Source organism: Nothoprocta perdicaria, unplaced genomic scaffold (assembly GCF_003342845.1).
Source record: "Nothoprocta perdicaria isolate Ctin4 unplaced genomic scaffold, notPer1 scaffold_138, whole genome shotgun sequence".
Lineage (NCBI taxonomy): Eukaryota > Metazoa > Chordata > Aves > Tinamiformes > Tinamidae > Nothoprocta > Nothoprocta perdicaria.
Window position 1 is genome coordinate 1,966,917 of NW_020454516.1, and position 10,476 is coordinate 1,977,392.

Consider the following 10,476-nt stretch of genomic DNA (forward strand, 5'->3'; position numbering starts at 1 on the left):
CCGGCTCCTTGCCGCAGGCCGACGGGCTGCGGCAGGCGCTGGAGGAGATGCGCGCGCTCTACGAGCGGAACCAGGCGGACGTGTGAGTGCCCGGGCCGGGAGCGGCGGCACCGGCGCGGGCTCCGGCCGGGCACCGAGCCGCCACCGCCGCCTCCTCGTCCTCCAGGTCTGAAGCCAAGTCGGGGCGCACGGACCTCATCTTCCTCATCCGCTTTCGCCACTGCTGCCTGCTGCGAAACCAGCGCTGCGTCGTGGCCTACCTGTGAGTGCGGCTGCGGGTGCAGCCATCGGGGCTCGGGCGTCCCCGTCCCACTGCTCTTAGAGCAACCGGGCCCCAAACCCCGTCCTTGCTCTGTCCGGGAAAGCGCCGCTTTGCCCCTCGCTCCTTCCCCCAGGTACGACCGGCTGCTGCGGATCCGGGCGCTCCGCTGGGAGTATGGCAGCGTCCTGCCCAACGCCATCCACTTCCACATGTCGGCGGAGGAAGTGAGTCCGCCTTGGCCTTCCTCCCACTTAACTCTTCCCGATAAACCACCTGGGTATGAGAGTCAAAGCTGGACATGCGTTTCCACTCTAAAATGCATGATGTTTCATGCATCTTTCTGCAAATGTCCATTTATTTTCCTGTTGTCCTTCCAAGGATGCCAAATGGGTGCTAGGTGGGGAAAAGCCTTTGGGACCGTGTGATCTTCACCCCACCAAGCTTGGGGCAGGCAGAGCTGCTTCTCTAAAGGCCACCTCTAACCCAAAGCTTAGAGATGGTGACGCTTTCTAGACCGTATCCTAGTTTTCCTTTGCCTGGCACAGCTTATTCCCTGTAGAAGAGCTCGTGAGGGCTCCTTTATCTTCCCTTCAGCTAAGGATTGACATTGACGTCCGCAGGTGGAGTGGTTCAACCGGTATAAAAAGTCTTTGGCCACCTACATGAGGTCAGTGGGAGGAGAGGAGGGGCTGGACCTCACCCAGGACATAAAACCCCCAAAAAGCCTCTACATCGAAGTAAGTGACTGATTGCTGCTTTCTGCTTGGGGGGAAAACAACCAAGCACTGCAAGGTGGAGGTTCCTTGAGTGGTCTCTGCTTCCCACCAGGCTGTAGGCTCCCTGAGCAAAGTGGGATGGAGAACTGGAGCACCCCTCCTTTACCCTAAGCCACCCTGCCCGCCAGTGTTGAACTCTGGTTTGTCCCTGGCGTGCAGAAACATGAGCATGTGGAAACAAAGTGGGCTGAAACGCCGTTATTCCAGGCTGCAGGGAATCGGGGTGGGGGTCAGGCCTCAACTACAGGGAAAACTTCATGGCCTTTATGGCATTTGGAAATATGGAAAACTTTATGGCAGTTATTAGCAAACGCTCCTGTTGTCTCCCGAGAGCTCTTGGATCAAGTTTCCCTACTAAAGATCTGTAACTTGTTTTCTTTGTTGTTGTTTTAAGCAGATTTTTGTGGGTGTTTGTAGCCAGCAGAGACGTGCTGACGCGCTGCCCTTTGGCTTCGCAGGTGCGCTGCTTAAAGGACTACGGCGAGTTTGAGATCGATGATGGCACCACCGTCCTGCTGAAGAAGAACAGCCAGGTAGCCGGGCAGGGAGCGGGACGCTGGGCGCTCCCGTGGCGGCTCCGCGGTGCGGAACCGCGGATATCGGGGAACCCTGTCCGTGCCTTTGTGCAGCACTTCCTCCCTCGCTGGAAATGCGAGCAGCTGATCCGGCAAGGCATCCTGGAGCACGTCCTGTCGTGAGCGCCGGGACGGCCCTTCCCGGTGCGCGGCGCCCGGCTGCCTCCTGTCCTGCTGCTCGAACCGCCGCCGGCGCAGGGAGCAGCCCGGCCCGTGTGAGCCCCGCGAGCCCCAGAGCGGCCCGTACTGGTAACACTGGGGCTGTAGCGCGGGGCGGAGGGTGGTCCCCGAGCGCTGCCGCTACCCCGGCGTTTGGAGGCTGCCTTTGGGCCGGAGCGGTGCTTTATTCGCTGGGCACCCTCACGGGTGTGAAATAAAGAACTGCTTCAGCCTGAGGGCTGACTGTGCCCTGCCTCTGCTCTGCTGCCCCGATCCACGCTGGCCTCTCGCACGGCCTGTGCAGCCCCCCAAAAACACAGGAGCCGTTTCCCAGTGCGTGGCCCCTGTGTCCGTGCGCCCGGACACGCTGCCACCTCCCCCTGCAAGGGCAAGGCCCCCAGTCCGGCTGGTGTTCGTCAGCGCAGACACTGGGATCTGCAGCCTTTGGAGCCCCTCTCTGGGCAGGAATCGCGCAGGGAGCCGTTCATGGGCGCTGCAAACCCCTCTGTGCTTCCACACAGCTTTCCCGCTTGGATTCGCCCTGGCAGCAGCTCCCACCCAAACGCCCCATCAGGGCACAGGCCCGTGCTGCTGGGACGGACCCGCAGGCAGCCGGCACAAAAAGCCCCCCACAAAAGCCCCCAGCGCGGGTGCTTTCAGCAAGGAAACTCATTTTATTTCCCGCAGCTCCCTTCTCCAAGCGCCGTGCCCGGTGCCTCCGAGCAGGGTCAGGGCCGCCCCATCCCGTCAGGCGCTCAGCGATGCCGGGGCCATTGCTGCGAGCAGCCGCTTCAGGGCCGACACCTGCCCCTCCAGGGCCCGGGTCCTGTCCCGCGCGCCCTCGTGCTCCAGCCGGGTGTCACGCAGGGCCCCGGCCAGGCCCCTCGGCCCCGCGCGCAGCTCCTCCATGGGCGGCCGCTGGTGCCCGGCGGCCGAGCGCGGAGCCTAGGGCAGGAGCGGCCGCGTCCAGCCGGGGCGGCTGCCCCCGGCAGCCCCTCGGCCCTCCGGGCACCTCCTGGCTGCCCAGGGGGAGGGCAGGGGCGCCGCGGGACGGGGCAGCACCCCGGGCACCCCAGCGCTCCCCTCGCCCGGCCCCAGGCTGCTTCAAGGCGCAGCGTGGCTGTGCCAGTGGCCCGGAGGCGGCTGTGTCTCCTATCCGGAGCCTGGCCCGGGCTGTGTCTCCTATCAGCACAGGGCCGGCCCTGCGCCCAGCAGGGCTGGAAAGGGCAGGAGGGCTCGGAACAACGCGTCCGCCCTCCCTGCGGGCTCCCGGTCTGCAGCATCTTCCCCCGATCCTCCCGCCGCCGCGCGCGGTGCCCGGCACCCACCTGCTCCGGGGAGGCTCCGCGTTGCCGCTCCGTGCGCGGCTCCCTGGCTGCCTGCTCCGGGCGCCGCTCCGCACGGCCGGTCCCGTCGGGGTGTTGCTGTCGCTCCATCCCGAGCGCCTCCTCCGGCTCCGGGCTCCACGCGCGTTTTGGCTCTTTGAGGCCATCAATTATAGCCCGGTATTTTGCAGCTCTTTCTTCCAGCTCCTTCTTCTGCTCCTCCGCTTTGGTTAGCTCAGCCCTGAGCTTCTCCTCGCTGGGCTTCCTCTCCCTCTCAAAGCTCCTCTTCATCACCTCCAGTTCCTGCTGGTAGCGGGTTGCCTGTGAGGGGGACAGGATTGGGGTATGGGCGCCGTGTTCCTGGGTGGCTCCAGCAGCACCGACACTTCCCGCTCTCTCCAGACCCTGCTATGGGCTAAAACGGGCAGGGGAAGCACATGGAATAACCCCAGCGGAGAGGAGTTATCGCTGTGACCCCCGCCGGGCTGGACAGACCCAGCAACGTTCCTGGAGCGGATGGCACAGCTCGGAGCCGGGGATATGGGATGTTCCCCTCTCCGTTCACTGTCCGCTGCGCCCGGGTGCTGGCTGTTCCCCTCGCCGCCCCGGCCCTCACCTTGGTTTCCAGCTGCACCCGCAGGTCCTGGAGTTGGTCCTGGAGCTGCTGCATGGCGAGCGCTGTCCCTGCACACGCAGCGCTGCTGGAGAGGCGCGCCGGGAGCGGGATGCTCCGCCGGGACATCCCTGCGGAGAGCGGCGGCTCCGTGGGCCCTTGCATGGGGCTGGCAGAGCCCTGCTTCCATGGGATGGCCACGGGCTCCTCCAGAGCCCGAGTCTGGACTCCCGCCTTGGGGTTTGATGCAGGTGTAACCAGCCGAGCCCTCGCAACCCCCAGAGATGGAGACGATCCCAGTTATTGGACACCAGACCAGGCCTGCGCCACCCCCGGGGCAGGACGACTCTTCCTAATGGTCAACTTGGACCTCCCCAACTCCAGCTTGGGGCGATTTCCCCTTTATCAGACGGCGCTTCCTCACCATCCTCCTCCTCGTGGGAGAGCTGCGTGGCCAACCCACAGAGGAACCCTTATGCTGCAGGACCCCCCCTTCCCACTGTCCCTGTCGCCAGGAGCTGCAGCTCCCGCCCACCCCACAGAGCGGGCACGGAGACCCCCGGGAAGCTCTGCCTGGACACGGAGACCCCCGGGAAGCTCCGCCTGGACACGGAGAGCCCAGGAAGCTCTGCCTGGACACGGAGAGCCCAGGAAGCTCCGCCTGGACACGGAGAGCCCAGGAAGCTCCGCCTGGACACGGAGACCCTGGGAAGCTCTGCCTGGACAGGGAGACCCTGGGAAGCTCCACCTGGACACGGAGACCCCCGGGAAGCTCCACCTGGACACGGAGACCCTGGGAAGCTCTGCCTGGACACGGAGACCCCCGGGAAGCTCCGCCTGGACACGGAGAGCCCAGGAAGCTCTGCCTGGACNGAAGCTCCGCCTGGACACGGAGAGCCCAGGAAGCTCTGCCTGGACACGGAGACCCTGGGAAGCTCTGCCTGGACACGGAGACCCCCGGGAAGCTCTGCCTGGACACGGAGACCCCCGGGAAACTCTGCCTGGACATGGAGAGCCCAGGAAGCTCTGCCTGGACACGGAGAGCCAGGGAAGCTCCGCCTGGACATGGAGACCCCCGGGAAGCTCCACCTGGACACGGAGAGCCCGGGAAGCTCTGCCTGGACACGGAGAGCCAGGGAAGCTCCGCCTGGACAGGGAGACCCCCGGGAAGCTCCGCCTGGACACGGAGAGCCCGGGAAGCTCCGCTCTGCAGGCGGAGGAGCTGCCTCCTGCGCACGTACCCTGCGGGTGCCCGCGGGACCGGGGCCCATCCTGGCGCAGCCGGACGCGCAGCCCCTGCAGCTCCCTGCGCAGCGACTTGTTCTGGTCCCACAGCACCTGCACGAGGCCCCACAGCACCGGTCACGGGGGGCACTGACGGCTTCTGTGGGCGCTCTGTGGGGCGGAAGAGCCGCAGACCCCCTTCTGACCCAACCCGGGCCATCCCTAGCGACCAACGCGTCAGAAACCCTGGGATCTCCCCTGGGAGACCACATCTCTGTGCATCCCCAGGGCAATCCAGCCAGCAGCACCGCATGCAGGTAAAGCAAAATCCTTCAGGTTTTGCTTTGATTTGGGGGGATTTGAGGTGCAGCAGGCCCCAAAGGACTGTCCACACTGAGAAGACACAGCCCATACACCATCACCTGCAAAAACCACTATGATTTAGGGAACTTGCAAAGATCCCAAGGCCATGAGCAAGGAGAATAGCTGAACCCAAGCGGGCGCCTTCACAGGGCCAGATAATTCACCAGCATTGGCAGAGACATCCCTGGAGGTGCTCAGGAGGAGGAAGGAAGGAGAAAGAGGAGGAAAGGCTCCTATCCGTGAGCCACCGGGAGCAATTCCATGCTGGAGAGCCCTCCAGCCTCAGGAAGCACACGCTCAGGAAGCAGCGCACAAAGCGCCCAGCAAGTCCCACGGAGAGGCAGAAGGTGGGAACGGAGCCGGGGGGCAGCACACGGACATGGGGACCGGCACCCCACGCGTGCCAGGGCCCTGGCCGGCTCACCTTGACTCTCTAGCAGCGCCACGTTCGGGGCCAGTCGTTAAAACGGGAGCACGGGGGAAGAGACACAGAAGCGTTGAGCTCACAGCCCGCCTTGCGAGGAAGCAGCCCCGCTGCCAGCTGCAAGCCCAGCCTTTGAGGTGAACACCCCACAACACAGCCTGGAGTATCCCTGCACCCAAACCCACCCAAACGAAACAGCCCCTGTCCCTTGGGATGGCGGAAAAGGAGCCACCTCCAACCCACCCCAGGACGCCGGCAGCCTTCCGAGGGGGACAAGCTGGGAGCAGGAGGGCCAGGCTCGGCTCCACGTGGCCGCGTCCTGCCCTGCTCCACACCGACCAGGGCGGCCTCCTCATGGCCTGAGCCCACCAGCGATGCTGGTGGCTGCATTCTCCCCTCAGCACCTCCGCAGCGCTGCCCGTCCGCACCCGGCACTGCCACTCGTATTCCAGGATGATCCCTGCGAAGCGCTCGTGCTGGCCCAGGGCTTCTGCGCTGCACGGCTCCAACTGGCCCAGCTGCACAGAGAGAGACACTTCTCGTCAAGGAAATCATCGCCACACCGGTCACGGGCTTTCCCAAGCTGCTGGAACCATAGCCAGCGGCAAAACCCACTCCCAGGGACTCAATGCAAGGGTTCCTATTGACAGCGGTGAGGTGGGTCAACACATCAGCACAGAAAAGGGTAAAAAAGTCTTTGTTCACATGCAAGAAACATCAAGCTTCAGGTAGGAGAGCACTCCCAAACTGCCCAACAAGGTCACACGTTATTTTTCCCACATCCTTTTTTACCAGGTGCCTTGCTGAAGTGCAAGACATCAGAACTAATACTTTGCTTCAAGTCTCGTGAAAAAGAAAGTCTGGAAGACAAAACCTGAAGCACTTGTGGACTTCAGATTCCAGTAGAAAATTCAAAAATTCAGTGCAATTTTTACATTTGCAAACTTTCCTCATTTTTTTTTTCTTTTGATCTTTGAACATCCCAACTTAAAAGCCGTTACTATTTCCAGACTGTCTTTTAAGGCATGGGGAAATTCAAAGCAAAGAGGGAACTAGAACAGACGTGGCACACGCAGGACTTTCTGGCAAATAAAAACATCACTTTTTTGATGAGTTGCTGAAAAGAGTCTACTCGGGCACATCACACAGAGAAAGGCCACCTTGTCCTTCCTAACAAGGTCAAGCTCTGTCTGCAGCTCTAACACCAGCTTTTCAGTGGCTGACAGTTTTTCAGACATCTTCACGACCTGGTTTTGGAGCTGCGTGTTCTCCTACAGATAAAAGAGAGAAGGTTCTTGTTGATGTTGCGAGTCCTCAGGTTGGGGGGCAGGTTTGGTGGCCACAGGGGCCACCAAAATAGGGAACTGTAAAGCAACAGGCTGATGAAGGTGCAGGAGAGGCTGCTGTGGGTAGTGTGGGGCTGATAAAGGCTGCAAGTGACAGGGTTTGGCTCATCTCTCCAAGTATCTGGGTGGGTTTTGCAGGATTGAGGGCTGGATAAAATTGCTTCTGCTTCGCAGAACTAGAGCTCCCCTCACAGTCAATAGAGGCAAGTCTTGAACTTCATCTCCATCTCCATCCATACACCGAGAACAGCCCAGGCACTGAGACACGGCCTCTGCTCTTGGCATGGTCCCTGGCACTGCTGCAACCTCGGCCACTAGCCACTGAGTCACTGCCAGGAACCCTTCCCAGCAAACAGCAAGGGGATTTAACACGGCAGAGCAAGGGAATGGACTGTGCAGCTAATTCACTAGTGTGGACGAGGCTGATGATTTTTCTGCAGCAAGCACTTGGGCCTTCCAGCTAAAGCAAGGACAGCAAGAGCAATGGTGCCTCTTCGTGAGCACCTCTGCCTTGCCTCCTCCAGAGCAGAGATGTTTCATCCAGGGCACTTTTACCTTCATCGTGAGGTTCAGTCTTCCCTGCAGGTTGGCCTCTCTGTCCTGCAGGAGCTGCGCGCTGGCCTCCAGCTTGGCTTGACGCTGGGTGGCCTGCTGCAGAAGCAGGTCTTTTGCCTTCATTTCAGCCTGGATTTTCCTGGAACAGACAAGCACCAAGGCCTGGGCACCTAGACACGTGCTCATAGCTGGGCATGCGGTCCAGACACTCTCCCTCCAAGCAGGGGATGAGAGCTTGGTGGAGGGGGCTGTTGTGCCTGTGGGATAAGTATTTCTGGCACTAAATGGTGGCAAAACACGAGGGAGATCCAGGCAGACACATTTTCTGTGGGAGGGAGAGGTCCTAGGCACCCATCCCACCTACAAGGGATCTCTATCCTCCTACCTGAGCCTGCCCTGGCTGTCCTCGTGGGCAGCACGCTGCTCATCCAGCTGCCGCAGGAGCTGCCGGCAGCGCCGCTCGGCTCCCTCCAGATCCAGCCTGGCTGCGTCCCTCTCCCCGGAGATCTGCCTCGCGCGGATCCTGGGGGAATGCGAGCTGGAAGTCCCCGCGGGCGGCGCAGAGGGGCCCTGCCCGCGTCCACAGCGCGGCCCTCACCGCAGCCACTGCAGCTTGCGCTCGCACGAGGCCACGGCCGCCTGCTGCATCCCGCTCCCGGGCACGCGGCCGGCTCCTCCGAGGCGCTGCAACAAGAGCGCGGCCTCAGATCTCCCGTTTTCCTCCATCCCATAGCCCTGGACCCCGCGGGCTTGGACGTGACTCCCCCATTTCACTTAGATCACAGCCACCCCAACGCAGGTTTTTCGTCCCCGCTCCGTCACCAGCCGCCCTGCAAGGGCTCCCGGTTCCGACTGTTCCGCGTTGTCCCGGCGGGCGCTTGCTGGAAGCCGTGTCCTTGCTTCACTCACCACCACCCAAGGCAGTGCTGGAGACCTCGAGGGGTTCCCTGCAGCTCCGGAGGGCAGCGACGAGCCCGGGCTCCGCAGATCCAGCGCCGACGTCGGCGCGCAAGGACAGGCGCTGAGCGGGAAGGACAGGCCGCTTCCCGGCCATCCGATGCCTGGGGAATATACAAGGAAACAGAGGAAATCAGTCAGGAACTGGCAGGGAAAACTCAGCAGCTTTCAAAAAAGAGGCTCCAAAAAAAAGGCTCCAAAAGAGGCTTTCAAAAAAGAGGTACCAAAAAGAGGCTCCCGAGATCTGATGGTTATGGGAGACAGCTCTGAAAATAACACCAATTGCCAGGACACAGAACGTCCCACGGTGTCCCTGCGGCAGCCAAGAGGAGCAAGCTGGGTCACCCCAATCCCAGAAAACCCCACGCACGGAAAACGTGGCACTGAAATGCGTAAAGCACCAGCCGGGCCTGGAAAACCACCCGAGTGAGCCTGCCAGGTAACTTCAGTTGTCACCGTCGTCGTTTGGCTTTGACCTAGGAGCTTCTTCCGAAGCAAACGGGGGCAACCTCAGCCGTGAAACGTGCAGCGATGACAGCGCCTCCGAAGCCAACGCTGTAACTGGGGTCACTCTTCTCTGTCATTATGCGCATCCCTCTTTCCAATAAAAAAAAAAAGGGGGAAAATGCCGCTCATCAGCGCTGTGCTATTCTGTGTGTGTTATATGTACGTTACAGGGACGTGTGTTCTCCTGCTGTGCCCGCACAGGGTTTTACCGGCAGTTTTATTATTATTATTTTAATTTACAGGGTTTTGCTTGCTCAGGGAGACCAGACGGAGCCGCTGGGCCTCGGAGCAGGGAAGTTCGGACCGTCCCCAAGGAGTGCGGGACCCTCAGGTGCCCTCGCAGCCTCCGCAGACGCTTTTAAATGACACCCCAGTGGAAGGAAACACCTCGGCCCGGCACCGGGTGATGGAGAACAATCCCGCGGATCCCTGGAGACGGAGCCCAGAGAACCCACCGCCTTCGGAGACGCTGTGAGCATCGAAACCTTTAAATATTATATTCTCACTTAAAGAATATTTAAATAAGATTAATTATTTAAATATTTCATTCTTATTCTTATAAGAATAAATTATAAATTATAAATTATAAATTAAAGAATATTATTTATAGTCTTTAAAAATTTATATAAATTTTTAGAAATTTATATAGAATTTACTTATAAATTCTATTAGAATTCTATTATTCTATTCTATTAACTATTCTATTAGATTATTAGAATTATTCTATTCTATTAATTATTCTATTAGAATTTATAAATTAGAATTTTATTTTTTTATAAAATTACAATTTTAGAAATTTCTTTAGAAACTTATATAAAATATAAATTATAAAGAATAAAAAAATTTATTCTTTAAATATATCCCTTTTTTTTTAAAGTGCGGACAATACACACAGCTAAAAGAGCTTGACGTTAATAATAATAATAACAATAACAATAAATTCAGCTCCCACCGCATCCAAGCGGACAGCGGCTGCACGGGGTGACCACGACGGCCCGTGGCGGCACCACCGCCTCCCGGACCGGATTCCAAGCGGAGCGGATCGGGCTGGACCATATTGGACTGGAGCGGATCGGGCTGGACTGGAGTGTTCCGCACCAGCTCGTACCTGCCGCCCGCCGCCCCGCCGCGCATGCGCCCCGCAGCCCCCCTCCCCTCCCGCGCATGCGCGGCGGGCCGCGCAGTCCGTGCGTGGCGGCGGTTGTGCCGGTGCCGCTGCGCGCGCGCGGGGCAGACCAGGCCGGGCCGGGCCGCGCGGCGGGAACGGCGCCTCCACCATGTCGGGGTCGGCGGGGTCCGGCGGCGGGAGCAGCTCGGCGCGGAAGCGCATCATGAAGGAGGAGGACATGACCAAGGTGGAGTTCGAGACGAGCGAGGAGGTGGACGTGAC

At 60.0% G+C, this 10,476-nt stretch overlaps 3 protein-coding genes across 3 annotated transcripts in view; 2 read left to right on the plus strand and 1 right to left on the minus strand.

Moving 5' to 3' along the window:
- Nucleotides 1-5: 5 nt before the first annotated feature.
- Nucleotides 6-1,779, plus strand: GINS1 (GINS complex subunit 1; the record flags this gene model as incomplete). The annotated part of the gene is made up of 6 exons (XM_026033992.1): nt 6-82; nt 167-262; nt 396-486; nt 883-999; nt 1,497-1,571; nt 1,668-1,779. Coding segments are annotated over 6 exons (525 nt in total), but the record flags the coding sequence as incomplete, so codon positions are not given.
- Nucleotides 1,780-6,674: 4,895 nt separating this feature from the next.
- LOC112942929 (ninein-like protein) lies at nt 6,675-8,270 on the minus strand. The gene is made up of 4 exons (XM_026033993.1): nt 8,221-8,270; nt 8,008-8,145; nt 7,623-7,761; nt 6,675-6,992 (listed from the first exon to the last, which is right to left on the minus strand). The coding sequence occupies exons 1-4, from the start codon at nt 8,268-8,270 to the stop codon at nt 6,774-6,776; spliced, it is 546 nt and encodes a 181-aa protein (XP_025889778.1). The 3' UTR covers nt 6,675-6,773.
- Nucleotides 8,271-10,338: 2,068 nt separating this feature from the next.
- EIF4A3 (eukaryotic translation initiation factor 4A3) overlaps nt 10,339-10,476 on the plus strand; it is a 6,043-nt gene continuing 5,905 nt past the window's right edge. Inside the window, exon 1 of the mRNA XM_026034006.1 lies at nt 10,339-10,476. This exon is cut by the window's right edge and continues 8 nt beyond it. Coding sequence (XP_025889791.1) covers nt 10,364-10,476 — 113 coding nt within the window. The 5' untranslated portion in view covers nt 10,339-10,363.